The following is a 27,852-nucleotide window of genomic DNA, read 5'->3' as shown; positions in this document are numbered from 1 at the left end:
TTTTAAGGTTTACAGTGTATATGGGCAACATGGCCGTCTTCATTGCAACAATTTCAACCAGAGGCAGTTTTTTAATAATCCTTAAAATGATATCTGCGGCTCGGGAATGTCAATCAAAGGGATCTTTGGTAACATTAATAAATTATGGTTGGGCACAAAATGCAGAGTTTTCAGCATAATCCTTGTTAAAATTGATTCTAAATCTGCAGTATGCCAACAACAGTTGCGTTTGGCAACCAAAATGTTACCCTATTTCGAGTCTGTTATGGGGTGAAGTGTTTAATTTCGGGAACCACGCTGACGTTCTGGAACCAAAAATTTGGTACGGTGCGTTTGTATGCGATTTGACAGCTAGTTCAGTCCTCTGATACAATTGCGCTTCTAGTTGTTGTATCTGGAATGTTTTGACAGTACTTTGTTCGAAAATGTTTCCTCTATCAGTGCTGAAAATTTCATTGAGTTTCGTTTTGTTCACAAAAAAGTTACACGTGATGGAAGCCGCGAGACAAAAATAAATTTTGGACACCCACGTCAAAAACCCGACGTGGTCGGGTTTTAAAATCACAAAATCGTTAAAAATGGCCAAATCAACCGAGTGCAGCGTTCTTAAACGCTTCCGTGAGATGCATACTATCGATCGGCAGGTTCATACCAAGCGTCATAGTGGAATTAATTTGAAGGTGTTGAGAACGATCAAGGCAAACACAGGGTAGTCGGACTACGACATCGCCAAGAAATTCAACGCCGACTGGTGCACCGTCAGAAGGATTTGTCAACGCGAAGGAATACGATCCTAGCAGGCCAGTAAGCAACCAAACCGGACATTGAAGCAGAATTTAGTAGCCAAAGGATGTGCCCAGAAGTTATACAACAAGATCCCAACGAAGTACGACGGATGCATCCTCATGGATGACGAAACGTACGTGAAGATGGATTTTGGGAAGCTTCCTGGCCAAAATTTTCATAAAGCCACTGTAGTGGTGCATTGAACTGGTCGGGGTGATGTCCCTGGCAAGTTCTAATTCGAAGATGTTTGATCTGGCAAGTTATTTGCGGACGGAAAACCCCGAGTTTTGTGAAAAACAAGACCATGGCTTCCGAAATGTACAAGGAGAAGTAACTGAAAATCGTTTTTTTTCGTACATTAGATCTCACGAAGGACCAGTAAAGTTTTCGCCAGATTTGGCAAGTTGCCAATACAGCAAAAAAGTACTACACACTATTAATTTTTTGGTGTAAATTTATGTCAAATTGGATGCACATAATTGAAGCATCACTTTTGACCTAAAATTATAGCAGCAAAAACAGAAACGCTTAGAGCCATAAATTCACAGACATTAATTGTATGACATTTTCAACATAATATTAAATCGTCGATGATGTAAATTTATGTCAAACTGAACGCACAAAATAGAAACAGCGTTTTTGACGTAAATTTAGATCGTGACTGATATAAAATTTCGTAGAGTAGAATTTCGGTGGCATAAGATTACAAAAAAAGAAATTCAGTTTGCAAAAATACTAGCTAGAAAACGATTTAAAGTTAAAATTATGGAATTGCAGAAAGCTTAATTGCGAATCCAATAATTTAAATCTAAAAACCGTTCAATAACAAGTCTTCTTACAAACTGTAAAACAACGTTAAACTTTACCTTAATTAATATCCATTAAATTTTATTGATCTAACAAATTTCATTTTCATATAAATGCATGCATGGAGTTAATTTTTAAATAAAAAATCACATCTGTGCTATTGAATATGATTTATATGTTTCAATTTACAAAAATTTAAGATATTCTATTGAGATCCATAAAATCACATTCATCCTTTACTGAAAGCTGAAAATCTCTATAATAAAGACATTAGAAAAAACATTAATCCTTTAAATCTCTTCTTAAATTTTCAAGATGATCTAGAGATCTTTACAATACATAACTACATGACGCCACTGTCTAACATCTGTGAAAAACTATTAGCTATTAGCTGTCCGTTGGATCCTGCAATGAGACATATATTTGATTAGAATAACAAAAAATTAAACCAAAAACAACTTCACACACCCCTGTCACGCAGCGACTGGCTGCACTACGTTGACAAAGTGCAACCGGATCAGCTGACGTCGTTCCTCTAGCCCGGGTGTAGTAATCCAAAAATAAAAAAGGCTAGTTTATCTCGCATCCTGTCAAGCACTCGCATGTCAACAACCACATACATATCAAAGTTGTAACACTGTTCGAACGATGTACACGCCTACAGCAGAAAGATACGAAAATAAGATTTTTTTTAAATGGTATTATATTAATATTTAAGTACTCACCTTTTTCTTTCACAGCAGGTTGCAGTATAAATTTGTCAAATGCAACGGCCACCATTTATCCTATTAAATTCATTCGAACAAATTTTGTTTAAACGTATCCTCCTCGTCGATTGAAACAAAAAAAAACCTAAAATAAAATATGAAGTCCTCAGAGCCAAAACAGTATAATACCAATAAAACCTGCTTTTGAAAAAAAATACGTGATTTCTCATGTACTTTTCGAAAAATTGTAATATAAAAAATCATCCAAAAAAGTATAGAAACCTGATTAAAAAAATAAAATTTGCTTCAAAATAGGATATAAATACAAATATTTTTTTGGCATTATTAGTTTAAAAATTAATCTTTTTTGCACTTATACCCCTTTGGCTCTAAACGACTCTTCTATGGTGAGGATGGCAAGCATGGCAGCTTCATCAAAATGGGATAATCCATTCCGAATATGGAAACATAGACAACATTTTGGCGCTATCGAATCCAGAAGGTGAAACCAACTTTGTGGTGAATTTCATTTATACATCTCTAAAATTGACATTTAGGCGTTTTCTGTCTCTTAACATTGTGAACAAACTCAATACCGACGGCTAGTCAGGCATGCATAAAATGGTGACAAATTTTTTTTTTGACTTGGCTCGCATTACTGCTTCTTTATTTTATTCATATTAGGTAGTACCTTCAAGATTCGGCAATATACGAATGAAAAGTTATGTGACATCATAAGGATGCATAGCTTGCAAACCATAAACCGATGAGGCTATGTTCATAATTTACACCACATGGATAATGAATACGCCTAAAGTTTGACTCCAATAAGGGAATGAATCCCGCCAGACGATTGGTCTCACAAAAGCGATTGAATTACACTAAAATATTGACTGAACATTTGAAAATGAATAACAAATTATGACTGAACATTAAAAATTCAGCCATAATAGATTTATTCATTTTTTCATGTATAAATTATTAAACTGAGCTTATACCTGAATTCTACGAAGTGTTTCATCAACGGGAAAAATTCGTCTACACTTTGAAAGTATTTGCATAATCTTCCGGAGTCATGCGGCCAGCGTTGAATTGTATGTGAATTGATTGTAAACACACCTATGGCCCATTTGGCTTGACAAATTTTCTCCTTTCATATGCTGCCTCTTACGAAATATTCCTTGGATTAGTTGCACTGATAGTCTTATGTTTTCTGTGATATTAAAACCACCAAGCTGTCCAAAAAGTTTCATCACGGGCCACTAATTGCTTCCCGCACAGGTTTCTAAATGCGGGCACTAGTGAATAACTGCGATCCTATATGATTGAATCGATCTAGCCCAGCATTCTTCCGGTTCCTTAAAAAATACACAATATTTTTATTAGCGAATTGTAATCACTTAGGTAAATACCTTGTGAATTTTCCATTGCGTCTGTTGGAAATTGATCCGTCTTCCGGTGAATCAGTTGCAAATGAGGTAGATAGCTGACGAATAAATACGGGGAAAAACAAGCAGCTGGAACAAATCAAAATAAAATTTAATAATAATAATAAGATTTAATCTTTCAGAGTTCTTGACAATTCCGTTCCACACAGCCTCGGAGAAACTGACGCCTTGTGAAAAGTAGCCATGAGTAGAAATCTTGAATTAGACATGGGAATTTGAGAATAAATCTTGTTTTAGATTGTTTTTTCCAATTTTAGAATATAAACACTTACCTACCATTATTATAAGCCTTTAGCTGGGACGGAACTTTTGGTTGGTCTTGATTTACGGAAATGGATTACAGTGACCTTTTGCATCTGCGCTGTCTCACTGATCTGAACCATCCGGACGGCTTTTACATTGAAGAATAAAATTCAACGCGCTGGGAAAAAAAATCTAAACCATGTTTTTCGCTACTAAATCGAACAAAACTTCAATCTTACCGGAACAAAATCGTGCGCATAACATTCTTTGTTTTCATCTTTCTCGATCTGTATTTCACCACTAATAATCGCCCATAATCACAATAAAAGAAGCAGTCAATCATTATCCCAATAATTTTTTCATTGCTACATTCAAAACAACACTGATAAAAACAACGAAAGAACGCACCGTTTTTGTAGACGTAATTTTATATTCTCAAAATTCTTATTTAGATGCTAGATAACCTATTTTTAAATCATAATAAGCAGACAGCTTGCTCGAATTTACTTTTTCGTGGTGTGCGTGTGCTTTAGATTTTAAATGATGTAAAATTAGATTGTTTATCGATTAGTATGAAGAAAAATTAGGTCCTCAAGCGTTTCTGGCTCGTGTAATTTTGAAAAATTTTTGGTGTGTACAGTGGTATCGGGCCAACGGGAGGATTTTATCGAAAAGGACATCAACTCACCTAACTGATCCAATTCCGCCCTATCGAAAAAATTTCAAGCAGAAGATGAAGAAGAATGGTAGGACGACTCGGGATGCAACAGAGATGAAGAGATTGTGGAATAAAATGGCCGCTGAGGTCAGTGAATAGGGTGTTCAAACTATGATGAGTGGTACTCGACGAAAAGTTCGAAATTTCATCAAAACAACATCGGAATATTTTTTCATTATTTTTCCTTCAAAGTGCAATAAAAACCCTAAATTTTGAGTACAAAACATTTTTATTTCGTTTACATAGCTCTGAGATAGACCCGTATGAAGGCGTCCAGATTCATAGTGATCCATGCTTTTGTATTAATGATCGCTAAATACGGAGCACATCTGCGCAACGTTGATGCTATGAACTTCGCAAAGCAAAAAGCATTTTGAAAACTTATACTCACCACAATGAGGTGCTAAAAGTTTCCTAAAATATATACCTATATTGTAAATGTCATATACAGTAAGGTTTTTTTTACACTGATATACGTACCGCGTAAAAAAAAACCGTGTAAAAAAAAACCGTGTTAATTCCCGAAAACCGTGTAAAAAAAAACCGTGCTAATTCCCGAAAACCGTGTAAAAAAAAACCGTGCTAATTCCCGAAAACCGTGTAAAAAAAGACCATTCGAATTCTGCAGCTTTGAAGTTCTGACACTTAAGACCTGAGACCTGAGACCTGAGACTTGAGACATAAGACCTGGACTTGAAAATGTAGACTAAAGACATGAGACCTGAGACTTTAGACATGACACCTGAGACCTAAGTCCAGAGACCTGAGATCTGAGACATGAAACCTGAGACTTGAAGAATGAGACCAAAGACATGGGACATTAGACCTGAGACCTGAGACTAGAAACCTAAGACATAAAACACGAGACCTGATACCTGAGACATGGGACATGAGACCTGAGACATGAGACTTGAGACTTAAGACATGACACCTGAGACCTGAGACCTGAGACATGAGACAAGAGGCATGAGACATGAGATATGAGACCTGAGACCTGAGACATGAGACATAAGACATGAGACCTGAGGTATGAGACAAGAGCCATGAAAGATTAGACCTGAGACATGAGACTTTAGACCTGAGACAAGCTACTAGTGTTATAACCGCGAAAAATTATATAAGCTTCGATTACAACTTGCGACCCCTCTAGTGAAAGGGTTTGACTTGTAGGTGACGAAAAACAGTGTCGCGAAATCGCTAGTCCAAGCTACTAGTGTTAGTACCGCGAAAAATTAGTTTAGCTTCAATTTCAACTTTCGACCAGTCATGTGAAAGGGTTTGACTTGTAGATGACGAAAAATAGTGTCGCGACTTCGCTAGTACAAGCTACTAGTGTTAGTACCGCGAGAAATTAGTTAAGCTCCGATTTAGACTTGCGACCCCTCTAGTGAAAGGGTTTGACTTGTAGATGACGAAAAATAGTGTCGTGACTGCGCTAGTACAAGCTACTAGGATTAGTACCGCGAGAAATTAGTTAAGCTCCGATTAAGACTTGCGACCCCTCTAGTAAAAGGGTTTGACTTGTAGGTGACGAAAAACAGTGTCGCGAAATTGCTAGTCCAAGCTACTAGTGTTAGTACCGCGAAAAATTAGTTTAGCTTCAATTTCAACTTTCGACCAGTCATGTGAAAGGGTTTGACTTGTAGATGACGAAAAATAGTGTCGCGACTTCGCTAGTACAAGCTACTAGTGTTAGTACCGCGAGAAATTAGTTAAGCTCCGATTTAGACTTGCGACCCCTCTAGTTAAAGGGTTTGACTTGTAGGTGACGAAAAACAGTGTCACGAAATCGCTAGTCCAAACTACTAGTGTTAGTACCGCAAAATATTAGTTTAGCTCCGATTTCAACTTTCGACCGGTCAAGTGAAAGGGTTTGACTTGTAGGTAACGAAAAATAGTGTCGCGATTTCGCTAGTACAAGCTACTAGGATTAGTACCGCGAGAAATTAGTTAAGCTCCGATTTAGACTTGCGACCCCTCTAGTGAAAGGGTTTGACTTGTAGATGACGAAAAATAGAGTTGCGATTTCGCTAGTACAAGCTACTAGTGTTAGTACCGCGAGAAATTAGTTAAGCTCCGATTTCAACTTTCGACCCGTCAAGTGAAAGGGATTGACTTCTTGGTGATATTGGTTACAGGGGGTAATCTTGAGAATCCGGGGAATTGAATAGTATTTAAAGTGTATGTTTTATATTTTGTATCACGTTTTGTTTTAATAACTGGCAAAATAAATCAAAACGCGCAAGCAGAAGCTGCAGCACCCAGCTGAAAATTGAGTAAAATCATCATTCTAGAGAGCTCTGAGAGCTGTGAGCCCGTGCGTTTTTTGATTGTTTGAAAATTTGAACAAGATGCTACAAATTATCGAAAATTTTTATCAAACATCGCATTCTTTGAAAAATTAGCGGTTAATGAAAATATAAATTCAAAATTTTTATCCATCCAATCATGAATTTTTATGATTTCAGCTAGTATAATTTGGTACAGTGTTTTTCATCCCTAACTGTTTGTTGAACCCTCATGCTTTTTTCCATAAAAACATTTATGGTTAAAAAAATATAAAATTTAATTCGAACAAAGCCAAAAACTACTGCAATTGGTGCTTCATGCATTACGACATTACAAATACATCACAACTTGTGGAACCAATAATTTTTCTGACTACCTCAATTTTATGTGCAATCAACTTTAAAACTTTTTTGTACAAACGGTATGATTATCTGCGGAAATAATGTTTTTGAAGGCCATTGAAGTTGAAAACTGTTGCATGATGCACCAGATGCACCAGACGGTATCTCTGTTTAAAAGACATACGTTGTCTATGCCGATTTAGGCTTTGTAGACTGAATTAATTACGTTGAAAATTTAAGATTAACATTTAACTCCAATACCGAGATAGGAATCGAACCCATGCCATCAGTGGACCAGCGATTACCGTCTTACCACGCTAACCACTCGACCAGCGAGACGTATCTCACAACTAACCTTGAGTTCTGTTTGCTTCAAACACTTTAACTTAATTGGTCGCAGATTGAAATCGGAAATGAAACTTCTTTCTACCGGTAATAACACTAGTAGCTTGTACTAGCGAACTCGCGACACTATTTTTCATCACCTAAAAGTCAAACCCTTTCATTTGACCGGTCGAAAGTTGAAATCGGAGCTAGACTAATTTCTCGTCTTACTAACACTAGTAGCTTGTACTAGCGAAGTCGCGACACTATTTTTCGTCATCTACAAGTCAAACCCTTTCACTAGAGGGGTCGAAAGTTGAAATCGGAGCTAAACTAGTTTTTCGCGGTACTAATCCTAGTAGCTTGTACTAGCGAAGTCGCGACACTATTTTTCATCACCTACAAGTCAAACCCTTCTATTACAGGGGTCGCAAGTTGAAATCGGAGCTTAACTAATTTCTCGCGGTACTAACACTAGTAGCTTGTACTAGCGAAGTCGCGACACTGTTTTTCGTCATCTGCAAGTCAAACCCTTTCATTAGAGGGGTCGCAAGTATAAATCGGAGTTTAACTAGTTTCTCGCGGTACTAACACTAGTAGCTTGTACTAGCGAAGTCGCGACACTATTTTTCGTCATCTACAAGTCAAAACCTTTCATTAGAGGGGTCGCATGTAGAAATCGGAGCTAAACTTGTTTCTCGCGGTACTAATTCTAGTAGCTTGTCTCCGGTCTCAGGTCCAAAGTCTCATGTCTCAGGTCTCAGGTCTCATGTTTCATGGCTCTTGTCTCTTGCCTCAGGTCTCATGTCTTATGTCTCATGCCTCATGTCTCATGTCCCATGTCTCAGGTCTGAAGTCTCATGTTTCACGGCTCTTGTCTCATGCCTCAGGTCTCAGGTCTCAGGTCTCATGTCTCAAGTCTCATGTCTCAAGTCTAATATCCCTTGTCTCAGCTTCCAGGTCTCAGGTCTCATGTCTAATTTCTAATGTTTCATGTCTCAGGTCTCATGTCTCATGTCTCATGTCTCATGTCTCAGGTCTCAGGTCTCAGGTCTCAGGTCTCAAGTCTCAGGTCTCAGGTCTCAGGTCCCAGGTCTTAGGTCTCATGCATCATGTTCTTTGTCTAAGAGATAAGATTTTCCCAACTTCAAAAAGATTCTAAGTGTTTTCCGTTGAAAAGGACTTAGAATATTTTCTCTCAAAAACCGTGTTAATTCGCGAAAACCGTGTAAAAAAAAACCGTGTTAATTCCCGAAAACCGTGTAAAAAAAGCCGTGTAAAAAAAAACCGCGTAAAAAAAAAACCGTGTAAAAAAAAACCTAGGTGTACTATATCATGATGAAATCGAGTGCTCTATTGGAAAATTGCAAAAAGTATAAGAACTTTAAAAAACGGCAGGCAGGTAACATTTGCCATGCTATTAGGGTAAATGATCTTGAGCGGAACTAATTGTCTCAATTCGAGGCAACTCGGAACAGTTGACCAAGCGGTATGGATAGGGGTTATATCGGAACGAATTTTTTTTAGTTCAGCGGATAGATCTTGGTTTCTGCTTTCTAATGGTGATTTGTAGAATATTTTAGAGTAAATCCTGATGACTCTAGAGCTGTTTTACTGAAGAAAGAATTCTGATCTTGAGCGGAACCATGCTGATCTTGAGCGGAACTAAAATATGATCTTGAGCGGAACCATTTTGTACTTTCAACAACTTTAATAGCTATCATTCCTAATCTTTGTGTAACTGTGAAAACTGCAATTAAATTTCATTTTTAAAGATTTTATAGTTCAAAAATTGATGTTTTTACGTAAATAACAAAAAATTAGCTTTCCAAAGTTGTTCTCAAAAAATCCGTCCAAATTTATTTCTTACTTCAAAAATGATTCACTTTGATTCACTGTATCTTATTTTGAAAGAATAGATTCTCTAGACTCAAATTTTAGTTATTTTATCTCAAAAATTAGGTTTGTTAGTGTATTTGAGTGATTATTTAAATGTGCGTGTTTAGGGTCATATTGCCCCGAACAACTTTTGAAGGTTACGACAAAGTCAGTAGTACAAAAGAAGATGCCGTAAATTACAGATTTTGCAAATAAAACTGTACATTGCTCTAAATCAAAGTGTTTTGAGAAAAAAAAATTATTTTTTGTACTTTTATCTCAAAACTCAGTGATGGATTTCGGTGATACTAATTCCTTTAATTTCATTGAAAATTTTTGATAATTTCCTACTTTTTCTATATTTTAGTTGTGAAAACTCAGTAAGCATTGAAATTCTTATCAAACGTTTCTAATTCAAAGTAAGAAATTTTAATAATTTTGAAAATCTATTCAAAATTCTAAAATTTAGTGAAATCTGTGAATATTTAAATTTCTTTGTTCAGTGGCACAGATTCTGTGATAAAAATTTGCTTAAAATTCTGTGAAATTTCAGATTTTTCTTTGATTTCAGCATTCTTGCTCGAAACAACTTATTCTTAGAACAAAGTTTATAATAAATTCCAGTTTCTTATGAATCATAGTTAAAATTAATTCATATTTAAAAAATATGGAAAGCATTTAGCTCAATAGATAAAACACTTATTTCCCAAACCGATTTCCATGAGTTCCAGCTCAAGTCTTAACATCAAACAGTAGGGAATCGGATAGGTTTTCAATACCAGGCCACCAATTGAATCGTTAAGTATTTTAAAATTGCTAACCAGATGTCCTTTGCAACACTTTTTAGAACTGAAGGAATTTGTTTTAAAAATAATTTGAATTTTTGTTTATTGGTATATCGTTTTCTATTGGAATTTCAACATCAAGAACAACCTCCTTAACCGAAAGCTGCTTCTTGGAGGTCGAATAGTAATGGCAATGAAGATTGATTCTTATTCTGGAATAATGATTTTACTTTATTAGCTTCATTAGTTTTCAAATTATGCCAAAATATATGTATGAAAGCCTTCCTCCACCTGATGTCGTCCTTCTGAAAAAAAGAATCGAAAAACATTTCTTGTGCTCCAAAAAATTAAACATTATGAGTGCCTGGTTTGGTACGCTGTGAAACCAATTAAATAAATTTTTAGTTTTATTCGAACTTAATTTTATATTTTTTCTGTCCATAATGCTGATATAATAATAAAAATAAAAGGGTGTTGCTTACATTCAGGGGTAAAATCAGCGTGTGAGACATAAGGCATAAGGCAGCGCACCTAGCGGTTTATTTCGGAAGCAAGTAATTCCGCTCAAGATCAAAGATGGTTCCGCTCAAGATCATATTTTACTTTTAAAAACTAAGCGATCAATTGATATTTTGATGGACAACTTGTTACAAAAACCCCAATAATGCTTTTTTAAGAATTTTTCTACCATTTTAATCATTGAGAATCAGTTGATAGCGGCCAAGGGTTACATAAATTGACGTTCAAAGTCAGCGTAGATTGATGAAAATAGCAGCAGAAATGCGTATGTTTTTAAATCTTCTAATAACATTATTTCAGTTAATAAATTTTAGCAAAAGGGTCACGGCTTATATGAAAAGATCTTGAAATAGTGGTTTTTCAACATTTTGATAAAATTCATAAACAATCATTGCCTAGATCTTAGTAAAAGTAAATTGTTCCGCTGAAGATCAGATTTCGACTAGTTCCGCTCAAGATCATTTACCCTAATGGTTTTGGTTGAATTGAATGTGAGGTAAACCTGTGAAAAGTGACTCAATCGAATCAAAAAAATCCATTTTTTTTTTCAAAGTTTGCATAGACATTAATCTTTAAAATATAGCTTGGTATCAATTAATGATTTCAAAACCTATTTTAGTTATCTCTCGCCCCTTATTGCAGGTTGGCTTATGAAATTTTTTCAGTATTCTGAGGAACTTCTGAAATGTTTCCAAAAAAAATTTATGCGCTTTTATCAAACTTCTTAAAATCTTTTAAATTTTTTGATATTTTTTTTAATTCTGCTTAATGTTCCATCAACTAAAATTCATATTAACGAACATTTACTTATTTCTTTGAGTTATTTTCAAATTAACAATTTATATTTTACGCTTTTTTGTTTGATGACCTTGAATCTTTCGTTATTTTTTTTACTAAGCTTCTGAAAGCCTTTCGTCAATATTCGGTCAACAAACTGTTGTTAAGCTATTTTCAATCTTTCAATGTGTTGTCACTTTTTTATCTCCCAATTGTTACGCCATAACTTTTGCTATTCATCTGTCTTTTTTTTTTCAAAATTGAGCCAAACTTAACCTCGAGTTTATTCTCTAAACCTTTCGTCAAACATTTGCTGGTTTCTAATTTCAGTACATTTCAATTAAATGGAATTTTCAAAGTTTTCTACAACTGCGTTAGAGGCTTTGAAAAAAATCTGATTTGAGTGTAGGGTGAACTTGGAAAATTTGTAGGTTTGATTTGTTAAAGAAAATTGATAAACTCGAAGTTTCCATCCGGCTCTCATTTGTCGTAGTCCTTTGGGTGCGATCTTTCAATTCTCTTTCACTGGTGTTTCAGAACTGTAGGATTCTGTAGTCGCCATTCCTAAATCATCAACACTTGTTTAGGTTAAATGTTCCTTTTTTTTCTAACATATGCCTTTCTATGAGTGAGGCCAAGAGCCTTTAAAAAACTTATTTACAAAAAGCAAAATTGTCTTAGAATCCTTCTATAGGAATTTTTTAAATCTCCATTGAGTTACTTTTCGATTTGATCTGGTCACTTTTTTTACCCTAATTTTACCTAAAAGTAACTATTTTGCCCTCATCAATACTGATGTTATGAAACATGTACATCTTCGTACTTGAAAATAATCAGCGAGTTTATAGTTGGCATGTATTCCTTTAAAAAACTTAAAATGTTACTTGGGTTGATAACTAATTTGAGTGGGGTCTCCAAATTTAAAGATCGATGTTTTTCTAGCTGTTTTCAAAATTTTTGAGCCATCCTTATAGTTGTTAATCACATTTGATGAATGATTAAAGAAGAATTAAAATCCTGCGAAAATATAACGGAATTTAAACGCTTTCAAAGCCGTTTGTTTGCGTTACATTGAACGTGGCGACATCTGTTGTATTTCCCCGTTACCGCAGTTTTGTGCTCCTTGTTTGCCGATATGTGCGCATGTCCTGCTACGGAAGTGTTGTCATCGCAAGGATATTTTAGGGATACGAAAGCGAAAGTAGGCAAATGACGCCAATTAGACTGATGACGGTTCCTGGCCCAACAAGAATCCTAAAACAGTGTCATTCATCATTAGTCAACATAGACCGGCCCACCGAAAACGGAACCACCATTCATTTTTTTCGTAAATATTTTCACTTTGTCTCTATCTCGCGGTTCTAACCATCCCGGAAACGAAGCTCAAGTTCGAAGTGCCAAGTGTGGTGATTATTTTCGTAGGAAACATTCTCCAATCAGCTTCTCAAAATTGAGCTCTTCACGGGAAAACAGCGATCCTTCGCCGCCAACAACCCGACGGATTCCATTTTCTTTTCCGAGTTGGAACGCTACGGCAACAAAATTAACTACTCAAAGTTCCACAATGCGATGTCGCTTTCGGCGATGTCGAAGGTAAGTTGATGAAATTTAGCTGTTGACAAACAAAATTGTCCTTGATCAGTTGCTAAGCCGGTCTAAGAAATTGGAGTACGTAAAATTCCAATTGGATTCGATTGATGCGCCCGATAGGTTGGCAATCGAATGCTGCTGTTGATTCGGTCAGTAACAGGTAAATACTCGATCGAAACTGAATAAATAAAGGAACCTGTTTTACTGCCCAAATACCTTGCCAACGTATCTCGGCGACAGCATGTAGCGATAAGCTATGTAAATTTGGAACAAAAAAAACGACAACATTCTGAGAGACCGGCTTTGCTGATGGATTCTTAATAGTCAACCCTACAGTGTCTAACGCGATGTCGTCCGGTAAAGTCAATGATACTAATGTGGATTGTCTTCCCGAACAGCCGATCCTGTACTCGTACTGGAGAAGCTCCTGCTCGTGGCGCGTTAGAATAGCGCTTAATCTGAAGGAGATCCCGTACGACATCAAACCAATCAGTTTGATCAAATCCGGTGGGGAGCAGCACTGCAATGAATATCGGGAGGTGAACCCGATGGAACAGGTTCCGGCGCTGCAGATTGGTGAGTACACAGAGATTTTTTATTTTTTTTGTTTGAATCAACATTAGAACGGACGGAGTGATGAAAGCTACACACTCTTCTAAACAACTTTTAATTCTTTTTAATTCAGAAATCTTTCGGTAACAAGACTTTTTAGGATTTAAAAAATACTTTCAATGGAAATTCATAAGGACACATGTACTCTAATTGATTTTTAATTAGTCAATCGCTTTCGGAAATCGAAACGCGAGTCAAAAAACTATTCACTAAAGCAAAAATAGTTCTTAGACAGTTGTAATTGTATTCTTTTTGGAAACGATCGCCATTTCTAGGATTATATTTAACAGAAAACTTGTTTCATGCGCATTAAAAAATCTCAGAGGCATTCATTTAAATAACGATATTTTAAGCCATGTGCTTCCAAGCATGTATGGCAAAACTCCTCAGATCGGCTTGTCCAGTAAGAGAGAGTGCTATTTTTTTCGTCTGCTCGTGCTCCCCCAAGCTGTACTAGGAGAAATAAATTGCACTGCACTGAATTCAAGAGTGAGATTGTCTACACATAAAACTGAGCGAGAACATTCACGTTCGCTGATGAAGAATATTTCCCTGCTCCGGACAAATCTATTGCACATTGTGTTGAGGAGAAGTCTAAGAGCTAACGCAATTTATTCTTGGCACGTTAATCTTAACTGCAATTGAATTTGTAATTAAAAAGTTTAACCTCTTAAACCGATGGTAATTTTCGTCCCTTCTGTTGCATAAATTAAGGCGTATACAGCACCGTTATCTCGCCTTGATTTATGCAATAAGAGAAGCACTGAACTTCATTTAAACAAATATTCTGGTGTCCTGAAAACTCCTATTTTTTTTATTTGCGATGTCCTGATTTGTTTATGAAACCACCTGGCACCTCTTCTCCGAACGCTACAAGCTCCTTTTTTTAAACTCAAAATTAAGTAATTTTGATTCAAAACAGCACTTCAGTGGCAGCCCTTAACTTTGAGTTTGACTAGGTGCCTCGATTTCTCACTAAGGAATAAGTGCAGAAAAACCACGATTTCCTAGAAATATTGATATAATAACTTTATTTCGTGGAACCTCTTCAGGAACATTAGAAATCGCTCCAAATTAGAAATCCGCTAAACAGACCACAACGTCTCATCCCCCTTTTTTTTTTGTTCTATTCGTATCTAATTTGTTTACAAACACGATGTCAAAACAAAAGAGCACACGATCAACGAAGCTTGCAGCACCAGGAATATCAGCGATATCAACCTTAACCGACAGACCGACACCCAAACGATCCAAAGAAGATTTGGTTGTTACGAGTGATGAAGAAGAAGTTACATCACTTAAGGATTTGTGGATGAAAATGCGCACAATGGTGGCTGCCGAAACTGAAAGAATTCGTGTTGGAATCGGAGAACAAACCGATCGTAGTACTGTAAGTTACGACAGAGAATCGAAGGATTGGAAACGCAACTAGCGGACCTTAAAAACGACTGCACGGCGAACGTCAACAATCTTCAAAAGGACATTCAATTGCTACAGAACGAGCTACAATCTTCGATGGAGTATACCAAAAAACTCGAGCTGGATCACGAGCTAGTAATATCTGTACTCCAGATCCATATCTGGACAATGAAGATCTTCGTGTTGTGTTCGGAAATATTTGTTCTGCTCTTGGATATGCGACACAACCATTAGCTAAACTAACCCGTCTTGCCAAGCCCCCGATTAAAAACAGTTCTTCACCTCTGCTGCTGTGTGAATTTGCCCTCCGAAGTGACAAATCAGATTTTTACCGTACATATTTACGTACTCGCCCTCTGACTCTGCGCCAAGTGGGTTTCGAAAATGACAGTCGCATATTCATCAACGAAAACCTAAGCCAACAAGCGCGAGCCATACGTACTGAAGCGTCATTTTTGTGAAAACTGCGGAAGCTTCTACCTTCGAAGCTATCCATAGAGTAGAACAACTATCTGGTCAACGTACAATAAACCTTCCCTAATTAGCTATTCTCTTCCTTCCCAATATTTCCTCCCCGATTCCTTTATTCCGTCCGTTCCTGAAAGGCTAAATACAAAATCAAACCTATCCTTGTTATCTCATTTTTCCTTCCAAGTTTATCCTTTGAATCCGATCCCTATGCTATCCCGTGTATCCTTCCTTCCTGAAAGTCATGCTAGAGCGATGCTGCTGATGGATGTTGCTGATGCGATGCTGCTGGTGGATGCTGCTGGTGCGATGCTGTTCATGCGATGTGTCTGGTCCGAGGCCAGTGTTCTCGATGGTGACGGTTGCAATCCCGGTGTTGGTAATGGTCCCAGCGCTTTTCCCGGTATTCGCGATGCTGCTCTTTCCGATGATGGTAACAATGAGGTCCATGACGTGTTTAGTGGCACGTCCTTGGTGGTACTGATGATCGTGGTGGATGCTGATGGTGCGAAGCTGATAGTACGATGCTGTTCATGCGATGTGGCAGGTGCAATGTCATTATTCCTGATGGTGACGGTGACAATCCCGATGTTCTTAACATGAATGGGTTGATTAAGCTCTATACATTCTAAACGGCCCTTCGCCTTATCCATCAGGAATGATTTAGCGTAATAGTAGCGATCACTGAACTCCTTCCGTTCTCTTTCATAAACTTCAACATCAGATACGAAATCTTCGTGTGATTTGATATCAATCAGAACTTCACCAAATTTCTCCCACAAATCATCCACCGCTGACAATCTCACCGAAACTTGTGCATAAGTTGCATCTTCTTGGAAAGTTTCCACAAACTCCCAAACATCCGCAAAAGAGAATGGTATTTCTTTCAACTTCACAGTTAAGTATTCTTGTAAGTTGGATTCTTCGGATCCTGAACAGCCTTGATTGCGGGCATTTTCAAAAACTTGTTTAAACCGACTACCCAAAAATATCAATAATTCAAACCGGTCCAAATCAATCAACAATCACCAACAAGTTTTGAATGGAGGTGAAGGTAATTCAAGTAAGGTCAAGGTGAAGTAATTCAAGGTAAAATCCGAGAAAATGAGACAATTGTTCTAACGAACAGTTTCGTACTCAAGGATTGTGCCGTTATTGATTATTTCCAATAAATATTCTTTTGTAAACCATGTATATTGAAATTAACCACTCAATTTTGATCATAAATACAAAATAACAGTTGTGATCATAAATCCAAAGTCCAAAATAAGTTCACCAACTTAAACTAGGAACCACTGGTTTATGTAGCTTACCGAATGTTGATGTATCTTGCCGCTGAGCTGCCCTTTTGCTGCAGGACAATCTCAGGCACCGAAATAAGGCCACAGTGCGTCGCGATGCTCTCCTCTACAGCGCCAGACCAAACCATGCACATGCAATCCAACTAATCATGCACTTGACCGTTGAGCGACACCGATTCCCTCCGAGCCGCAGTTGACGAACCCGAACTTGAGCCACAAGGGAGGGGGTGATCTGGATCAACCGCACCTCACCTTCTTCTTGATAGCCTTCGCACCGCGTTGATGTTGAACCAAAGGAAGGGGGCGATCGGAACCAACCAAGACAGCCGCGCCTCACCTTTCCGAACCACCTCTGTACTGTGTTGGTTATAAACCCGAAGGGAGGGGGCGATCAGAACCAACCGCGATAGCCGCGCCTCACCTTCACGACGTCCGTCCTTTTGTGTTGAGTTGAGCTTGCTATCCGCTTAGCATGCACCGTAGCATTGATTCTGCTTCCTTGAATAGCTAATAGAGAACAAAAACCGCTTTTGTTCGACCACTATTAGCGATGGCGTCGACGACGCTGTCCAGCAAGCTTCTTTTGGTTCCCGATGCAAAATGGCGAATCATTCACCAAACCTCCAGCGCGTTCTTGTGTTCGATTCCGTAGGTGTTACAGCCGGTCCAAGGCCCTCATCCGGTTCGAAGGACCAATGTTTGATCCGGAATGGGCCAATACCTGCCTTGATTCGTCTGGTCCCCGGCTATCGGTTGCAGCCTGGTCGTTGACCTCAACGACTCGTTCACCCTGAACAGATGATCTTCGTTAGCTCAAATAACCTTTTGGGATATTCCGTAGGTTTAGATTTTCGAACAATTATTGGACAACGCGCGGATTCTAGATTTAATCTTAAATTTTACTTCGGGTTTTAACTTAACTATGATTTAGACTTAAGTACAAAAGGAAAAGACGATAAAATTACGGCGACCGTGTGATAGCAGTTCGAATGTGCATGCTCAACTGTTTGATCGATGGCCGGCTTGTTCGTACGCAGCACTCCAGATTGGGTTCGGATACTGCGATGTTTTTTCCACACAATAGAGACACTCTCTTATCGGTCGCAGTATCATCAACGGTAGTCACCGATGATCTTTTCCACTGACGATGACGCATATTATCATACAGTGCATGAAGAGGGAGAGATTGACCAAGATAACACGAAATAATCTGGAGGGTTACAGCATTCGCAGAGCAACTCTTCTGTTGGATTCGTTTTATGCTACCACAGTGGTGCCTAAACTAAACAGCTAGTATAGTGTTCTTGCGGATGAAAATTTATCTCACGGGTGTTTTGATCGTTAAGTTCTATCGGAGGATAACGATTTTTGGATTCCCTGGAAATTACAGGCTATCGGAATATGCAAAAGACGACGAGTTGCTCATTTTTTCCAAAAAGATACGATGGAAATAAGAAAAGGGAATCAAGTATCCCCATTCTCCCCTAAACATAGTTACGAAATCGCGAAAGATAAAAAATATCTGAATTCCTTTAATGTTAAATATATTTCAACAATCGGAAACCCTTACCTGCTGTATTGCAGGCTGATTAGTGATAAAATTCTGGATATTTAGATATAAGTTGCAAGATGAAATAACTTTATTTAATCATCACGCGAATTAAGATGTCAGTAATGATTTCCAAAGTATTGTTATTAAACTTCAAGGTTTTGTAAACAATACTCCAAGTCACTTTCGATGTATCTTATCCAGTAATCGACGTCTTCCATCACCTCATCGAGACATTCCTGGAGCTGCTCAGCGATCTGATCACCCGTTGCATCATGGCTGTCAATTTCCTCTTGCAAAACTCTCCGATAGTTACCCCAAAGATAAAGCAGCCAGTCGTATTCTTCACGCACCAAATCTAGCTGATCTTCTGGACCTTGAACCTCACTAAGAGCTCGTGCTGGTGTGTTCAATCCATCAGTGCTGGCCCTCAGGATGTAGTGAGCATGAGAGTGAAAATGATGCTGTGCATCTGCTGTCGTGAGTTCATAAGTATCCAATGCGCACCAACCGATGTCCCAGGTGATGAACCAGCTGTACAAATCGACCAGAATGTAAGCCCAGTCGAAACACACCTGAGCGGCTGGATCTGTATTCACCCATTCCTGAACTTCAATGGTTGTGTTCGCGTCGGATAGCTGATCTTTTGCGGCTATCGTGTAGTTTCCCAGAAACCGCAGCATCTTCTGATTCATTGCCAAAATAGCTTCGCTATTCAAGCCCCGTAAACGTTCAACCTCATTGTCGATCTCGTGTGCAAGATCTCCAAATTTATTCAGATAATCACCTGGGCTTACTCCCTGCGAAAGGACAACTCCCGCAAGCAACGTCAATATCACAAGAGATTTCATCGTGAACTAAATCTCGAATACATTCGGGATTTCTTGGGCGCGTTCTTATCTAATCCAGAAGCAATAAATAACGGCTACCGTTCGATTAGGAACTTATAATCCAACATGTAAAATAAAAAACTAGACAGATTTCTTAGTCACCCTTGAAAATAGCAGCATGTTCACGGTACCACTACTGTTAGTGTTGCTCGTGGCCAACACGGCATTTAGTGATACCCCAGAACACTATCAAGATCTTCTAGAGAATCTGAGTCGAAATATCACTTTGCAGCTGACAAACATTCGCGAACAACACTGGTCAATCGTCGCTAAAGCGCATCGTGACGCATTAATTCAGCTTGGGAACGTAACGACCCATGCCAGGCGGAGAACCTTCGAAGCGAGAGAATTCATCGAAACATTCAACGGTGATCTGAATGAAGATCAATCGATATGTCTTACAAGCGCTCTAGACGATCATCACAAATTCAGCCAGCTGTTGGATGATGATCTTTCTAACTGTGCGGCTAAGGTCTACGAGGTTACTTCTACCGATTCCCAGAGCGAAATCAACAGCCTGGTCAATCTGCTGCAACTAGTGGCCTTTTTCACGCCCCAACAGGCACTTGCCATATTGGAACGCGATACCTCAACCGAGGGACGAACGTTCTTTCTGAGGGGACAATGGGAGCTGCTCGAAGATTTTACTAGTGAAAACGAGGTGTTATTAATGGAAAAGCTGGAAGCTAAAGGCCGTCATCAGGAAGAATTGGAAGAAATTTTGCAGAAATGTCTTGAGCAGGCGGTTTGGTTTTTCGATTTTACTGTGGAATATGTTAAAAGTACTCTTGAACAGTGTTTTGCTTAGCAGGGAAAATTGAAATAAATTTGGAATAAGAAGAATAACCTTCCGCTCATTTCCAACATCTTTCACCTTATTCTAATCTTCTATCCGTCTATAATATTCCAATTCTTAAATATACTTTCTCAAAGAATATATGTTCTTCGTCTCTGCGACGTAGTTCCACCTCCCCGTGGTGCAGAGTGGAAACGTGTCTGCAAGTCCGGCGTATTGCAGATGTACGGCCAAAAGAACTACACCAAACCCACTAGAGGCCGTCGACGGGTCCCGCCAAACCCGCGCGGAAGAAGTGGTGCACCCGGGTACTTAGGTACCGGTACTTGGGTGTGAGCGTGATGGTCCAACACGCTTTCGGGGGGTCATGACCCTGATATGCGGATGTGACCGGAGGGAGAGCGATCGCCAACTTGTTTTGCGCTTCGGTGGGTATAGACCCGTCTCGCAAAATGAGTAGATGCGCAAAGTGGTGGCCAATGGAGGGCCGATCACTTAGGGACGTGTTTACACGTCAGTGTCCGAGAGGCACATTCTGCCGGAGGTGTCAGGGTTCGACACGCGTTTCGGGAATTGTTGCACCCGAACCGCGAGTGTGACCTGATGAGGGCGTTCTATAGCTCGATCTGCGCTTCGGGTGGTCAAGCGCCCGACTTGAAGATCGGGTAGTTGCGCTGAGTGGTGACTTAAGTCAACACTATTTGTGAGTTCGGAGGAGTCTGAGTCCTACACGTGGCCTAGGGGGCTTACCCCCCCTACCCGCGTGTTTGAACAGAGAAAGTGCCGTCGACAACTCGCTTTGTGTTTCTGGATCTTGGACTGGATTCACAAAGTTAGTAGTTGCGCTACGTGGGGACCTCATTCACACGATGAGATGTCGGGTCCTAACTCGTCAGAGGAGGGGTCGCGCATCGAGTTGTGTTAGAATGAGGCTATGCTGACAGAGGGTTCGGAAACGAGTATTGCCTTGGAGCGCACTAGCGCGAAATGACCTCCCACTATTGAAGCAAAGTGTGTCAAACAGTTCGAGGTGGGAACAAAGGTCAGTGGCCCCAGGTGGACTTTATGGCGTAGGGGGTACAGTGTTCCTTAGCATTGTATCATGAGTCGTCCAATTGCACCCATGGACCCAGAGTAGCAAACTGGGGGGACGCGGTGGCTCGCCGTGCCTTGGAATGCAATCCGTAAAATGGATTTACCACCTGGGTTAACAACTAATAAAAAAAAAAAAAGTATAAAACCCTACACCCCACCCTTTCTTTAAAAGAAATGTAAGTAACCTTGACAAACGATGTGAAATCAAATCACCTAGTCTACCTGATTCTGATCTCATCCTGGTTGATCCTTCTGTAGACTTTCAGGCATCAGTTGGATTCCGGATGCCATCTTTTTCAAATGACATCTAACGCTACTCTATATTCATTTGGTCCGATACAGGGTCAGACACTGAAACTGTCACCCTCCGTCCACTTATTGGAAATGACTTCTGGTGAGAAAGCAGCCCTTTCAAACACTTTTCTAGATGACGAAGAACAAAACATGATATCCGTCCCTTTCCATTGAATAACAACGAATTTCTCAGGAGTGCGGATTTCAGTATGTAATGCATTGACATTTTATTGGCTACCACACGATCTCCTACCTCAACTCCGCTCGGTCGCTGCCTCTGGCAAAGATCAGCGCACATTCTCCCCTTTTCCATCTGAATCATGTCAGCGTCTCTGGCCTCTTCATCACTGCCTATAGCTGCAACGATATGCAAGCAGATACTGATACAATCCTTTCCTGTCGTAACCTCTTGCTCATTTGAAACTTCGATGCACTTCTTTCAAGACTTAACGGTTCTGGCACTCCATTTCACCACTCAACTTGTAAGGCATTGTACCTTTTAGATTGACACCGTGCGGCTCATTATCCGCTCTCAGACAATTCGAGATGTCATAACAAGAGATACACATCGAATTAGGAATTAGGAGCGGACACAAGCGCAAATCCTCGACACCTCCAAGCAGGACATCATTGACAAAACATAGCTCAGTAATTCCTATCTACCGTGAAGCACAAGGGCCACTTGTAGAAACTATCTACGGCAAGAGCTTCTTGAGCCAACCTTATAGTTGAATCTTCACTATTAGCAGAAACCACTTAAAAGGAACAAAGGTAATGGTTCCGGTTTAAACCCTTGTTTCCACCATAAATTCTACTGATTCATCAAGTGTTTTTTGTGTGAACGTCGTCAACTGTGATAAGTCGTCTGCGACATCACTCTGTTCGAGGAAATCGACGAATCTGTATTAAAACTTTGTAGGCGCCGTATCCATCCTCCATAGCGACCACATGGTAGTTCCGAGCAAAAAGGAAAGTCAATGCTTTGCATTAAACCTTCTTCCCATCAAACGAGAAGACCCTCCATCTCGGCTTTGAAACATCGCTTTTCTGTAACCGTGAACAATCCTGATGACTAGCAAATTATCCTAGCGCCAGACTCGCATCTTCAAACAATGAGGAACAATCTCTCCGTAGCTTCCTAATACAATCCCCTTCCAAATAAACCACCTCAGTGACCCATCGAGCTCTGCATAGATTTGGAAAGGAACCTTCCATACTAATGGCCATAACCCAAGAACCTCTAGACCTTTTTTTCATTTTCCGGACGACGGAAAAAAGTAGGTAGCCAGTGCATCGTGTTTGACATCGGAAAGTGTAACACTTGGGAATCCACCTAGTATCCGAGTAACCTATTTTTTCTCGCTGAATTTTACATTGAATTTTACAATTCTTTCATATTCGTGATCGCATTCACTTTGAAGCCGATCCTGAGAATGGTCAACTTCCTCTCGATGTGACACTCTGAGTAAGTTCCCTAGCTGACTGACTTCCTACTACAATTCCACCTTCAAACGCACCAAAAATATGAAGTGTCCCTGCACCACCGTATGCTTCAAGACCCTTTCGTAACCTTTTTCTACAATTTGGAACGACGACCTGACGTTTCAGTAACTATCAAATTAGTTCAGACACTGAATCGATAAACAACTCAACCATTGTGCCACCAATCCTTCAATAAAAGCACGTTGGACTGACTCCCTGTGTAGAATGAATAGTAGACCCTGCTGCCACTCTCAGGATCCACACTCCCTACTACCCCAAGTAGCATACCGGTGCCGTCAATGGCTTGAACCCTTTCAGTGGTGACCCCGCTTTTGCATACAGCGAACGTTCACGACAGTACGCCTTAGAAATGTTCTTCCTTCTGGCACTCACGAAACTCCCTTCCAATGGTTAGGCATTCTAAGGATGTGGTCACACCGACCACAAACAATTTCTGGCCCCTCTCGTTTTCCTTGCCATGACCTTTGCAACATCCTTAAGAAATCTGTTTAGATGGGGATCAGACGATTCTTAATTTGATCTTACTTTGCAGATTAAATATTGCCTTTCGTTCCATGTACCGATCCTCCTCTTTTCCTCCTGGATGTTTGCGTCTTTGAGCTACCGCTACCTATCCAACGCAACAACCTCAGCCAACGAACGAGCGTTTTCAAGAATGCTACGATTCGGTTTTTTTTTTTAAATCACAATAATTCTACTGCTGACGCAAACGTAACACAAGTAAGCGAAACGTTCATCGATTCACTTTATAATATTACGCAGTGTACGCTGTTCCATAATAACTTGACTATTATGGAACTTGACTATTATCACTGACCACACTGACATGACACTTAGAACAAAAATTCAACCATTTTCTGTCTAATTTTTTGTTGTCAGATTTTGCAGGTTCGCAATACCGACGGCAGATGGCGAACCTGAAAAATTTGACAAAAAACGCCCTGTAGGAAAAATGGTCCTGTTTAGCCCGATTTTATCGTAGAAATTGCGTGTTTTATTTTTAAAGTTGGGTGGCATTTCCTAACTGGGATAGCATTTCTTCAAATCGATCGATGCGCACTCTGGAATCGACATTGCGTACTGTTGGAAAAATGATTTTTTTTGTTTTTTTTTTCTGGAAAAATTATCCAGAAAACGAAATCGAGTGTCCAGTCAGTATGGTCAGTGCTATTATCTAACCCTTCGACAGCCTTATCGCAATATCACTTCTAAAGAATGACGAAGGGACAATTCCCTGTACCATCCAAGCCTCTGAAATATCTTGAAGTTGCGGTCTTCCTAAATGCAGCATTTTAAACCGCATGGTCCTCTGATCACAATTTGTTCACAAAGGAGCATGGGCAGGCGTTTTTTTTTTTTATCTGAAATGAACAGAGATTGAACCAACACCCTATCTACCTTAAACTCTGTACAATAAGTTTTACTCAAAACGACACATGATAGTGTTATTCTGAAACACAAGTCAGCTAACCGGCCTTCATAGCACGGAACAATTACTTTCGCCCCCGGCAAAATTTATTCGTCATATCACCTAGCCGTGATTAAATCTAATCTGCTGTTTTTTTTTATCAAAACATGCAAAGTTACACACACTGCACCCAACAATGTTTTACTTCACTCTAGGCTCTTGGTATTAATGTCACTCAGCAAAGCACCAACGTTTCACTATCGTCATGCACACATAGCATGTAGGTATGATTTCCACACACTTGGCTTTCGACACAGTGTCACTAAACATACCACCCAGCTATGCTCCTCTATTTAACAAACATAGCACCCAGCATTATTTATTTCACGCTCGGCTCCCGGCGCAAGTGTCACTCAACATAGCACCCAGCATGATTCCCACACACTCGACTAACAGCAGTGTGACTCAACATAGCACCCAGCTATGTTCCTTTATCATGCACTCATAGCACCCAACTATGATTTCTACACACTCGGCTCCCAGCACAAGTATGACTCAACATAGCACCCAGCTATGTTCCTCTAACAAGCACTCATAGCACCCAGCTATGATTTCCACACACTCGGCTCCCAACACAAGTGTGACTCAACATAGCACCCGGCTATGATTTACACACACTCGGCTCCCGGCACAAGTGTCCTAAAACATAACACCCAGCTATGTTTCTCCATCAAGCAAATATAGCACTCAGCTATGATTTCCTCAAACTCGGCGCCCAGCTCAAGTTTTTCTTAGCGCAGCATCCAGCTAACATTCCTTGACTAGGCTCCCAGCACTAAATCACATACACAGTACCCAGCTATGTTTCACTAGGATGCCGGCCAAAGTTTTCCTGTAAGTTAATAAATAGTATTAACTATTTAAGCTTCTCTGGCAACAGCCACCCGGCTCCCGGCACCAATGCCTCTCAGCATAACCTAACTCCGGACACAGCTCCGCAAAACACTGAGCCACCTCCACATTAGCACCCGGCTATAATAACTCCACGAACCACTAAAAACTTCACACATTTTTTTCCGGTTTTTCTTTCATACTATTACAGTCCTTTAACAACACTACTCTTCCAGTTCACTAGAGCATCTTCCAGCCATCTTCATTTTGAGATATTTGGGGCCCGGACTCCGCATTTGTTCGCCATCCATTCGTCGTTGGACAAAAATTACAAACCCGAAAAAACAAGTTCACTTGCTTAAATTCAATAAAAACATCCCAGTATGTTCATGTACGTTACCTTTTCCTATTCCGTTTTATTCTCGTCGCCAATTGTCGGATATGGCTCTAGTTGCTTCCGTGCTCAGGGAACTGTCCTCGGCAGCTCTGTCTTTCGCACGTCCTCACGCTTCCGCGTTCAACATAACTCTCCTCTCCCAAAGCTGGCTGTTCTTCTTGTCCTTTCCAGAACCCTTCAGGTAGTATCATTTCTCGGTGTGCATACAACTCTTAAGGTAGCATCAGTTAGGGATGTGCACCTATTCAAACGTTTAGTATAAAACCCTACAATTGACAAACTTGAATGGGGTTGAGTTCATATTCATTGATCAAGATTTTTTTTCGGATTTTGCTAAAATAAAATGATTATATCTTATTTTGATATACGTTCAACTTTTTCTGAAACACGGACATCGAAGTCGACGGCTCAAACCTTACATTAACGAGTTTCGCTCAACAGATTCATAAAATTGAATCAAATTTTTGGGAAACCAAAAATGGGGCATGGTTTTATCAAATAATGTGGTTTATTGACCTTCCACTAGAAAATTTTCTCGAAGCACTCATATCTTGATAAGTTATAATTTTGATAGGTTTTGTTCTGCCCAATATCAAACTATGCTATCTGAACGAGATATAATCTTGATAGGAGCATATCAAAAACTGATAGAATTTAGCTATGATCGTATAGATTTTTTGATATAATTTGAGATATTTTAACATCCTACGAGTACTAAATTATAACTCATCCAGATAGGAAAAAATTGAATATCAAAATATCTCATCTTGATATAATTTAGTTTTTCTCTTCTGATCGGGATGTGTTCATCATTTTTTCACAATGCCGTTTCTTCTATTTTTCATAAGAACATCGTATGAAAATTGAAAGAATTTCATAAGACTCTTATGAAAAATTAGTTTGGACGCAAAAAAGTGGTTCATAAGATGTATCTTATGAAATTTATAATAAGATTTCCTCTGAGTGTAGGTCTCCGAACGTACTTCATAACCCAGCAAACAACTCCATTTGTTAACATTTGGTGCATTCACCCTATTCATAATTCACTACCGAATTTTATGTATTGTTTTTCATTTTTACTCCCAAATGTATGCAGCAATGTCATGCATATTGCGAAAAAAATTATTTTGAACAAATCAAAAATGATTGCAACTGATATTTTCAGGCTTTGGTAGTTGAATGGCATCATAATTTTTTTAAAAAATATTATGTCAGAGCTTGGTCTTAAAACCCCGGCACATGAAATTGTGTTTTTGATTAAACATTCAATTGTAGCTAGTCAGGACGTTCGATAATTTTGGCAATTCATGATCAGGTTTTAAACTCCCCATCGCAGTAACCCAGCGAGAAAAAAAATTCATTACCGTTCATTTTCTCCTTCGCTGCGAAATAAATCCAAAGCAGAGAAAGCCGTCCCGCCTTGGATTTATTTTGCAACGAATCGGAAAATGAACTTAAAAATCACTGGGAAGTATTTTAAAATTTTCAGCTGTACCCCAGTTTGCGGTACCTGTTCATTTGATAAGTTTACTGGACTAGGTTCATTTGCGTTCATCCATTGCCACCAGCTTAGTTCATTTAGAGATAGGACACAAACGCTCGATTTTTAATAACCATTTCTTTTATGTTTAAGATAAGAAAAAGTTTGTACCACTGGAGCTATCGCCGATATCCAATCGGCTTCCCTATTTTTCATTTTCCCGTGAGCCAAAAACCGTGTTCAAGGGCTTTTTTTACCGGAATCTACAACGACAGGGATCCATCGGTTCTACAGAGAAGGAAGTGCTTATCGCAAATAAATCGAACGCACTCGATGATATTCGTTGTCGGACAGGGGACAGTTGCAAACGAGCTGTGATTCTTCAATTATTTTCCAGATGCAAATGGAACAATCCGTTCCACCGGCCGTGATACCACGTTCCCTCGACAGGGCATCGATTGCCGTGACAGCCGTTTGATGACCCTAGCTTAAAATTTAAAAATATACCCATAGAAGAGGTTGCAAAAATCCAATGCC

General features: G+C 39.3%; 1 protein-coding gene across 2 annotated transcripts in view; it reads left to right on the top strand.

Annotated features, from left to right (window-relative positions):
- Positions 1-12,846: 12,846 nt before the first annotated feature.
- LOC129739980 (probable maleylacetoacetate isomerase 2) overlaps positions 12,847-27,852 on the top strand; it is an 89,640-nt gene continuing 74,634 nt past the window's right edge. The window contains exons 1-2 of one of the 2 annotated variants that reach the window (XM_055731560.1): positions 12,847-13,215; positions 13,611-13,788. In XM_055731560.1, coding sequence (XP_055587535.1) covers positions 13,192-13,215; positions 13,611-13,788 — 202 coding nt within the window. In that variant the 5' untranslated portion in view covers positions 12,847-13,191. Of the gene's footprint in view, positions 13,216-13,539; positions 13,789-27,852 lie in introns of those variants that run through there. The other variant, XM_055731559.1, reaches the window with a different exon arrangement.

This window comes from Uranotaenia lowii, chromosome 1 (assembly GCF_029784155.1).
Source record: "Uranotaenia lowii strain MFRU-FL chromosome 1, ASM2978415v1, whole genome shotgun sequence".
NCBI classification, from domain to species: domain Eukaryota; kingdom Metazoa; phylum Arthropoda; class Insecta; order Diptera; family Culicidae; genus Uranotaenia; species Uranotaenia lowii.
This window is presented reverse-complemented; position numbering and strand designations above follow the sequence as displayed.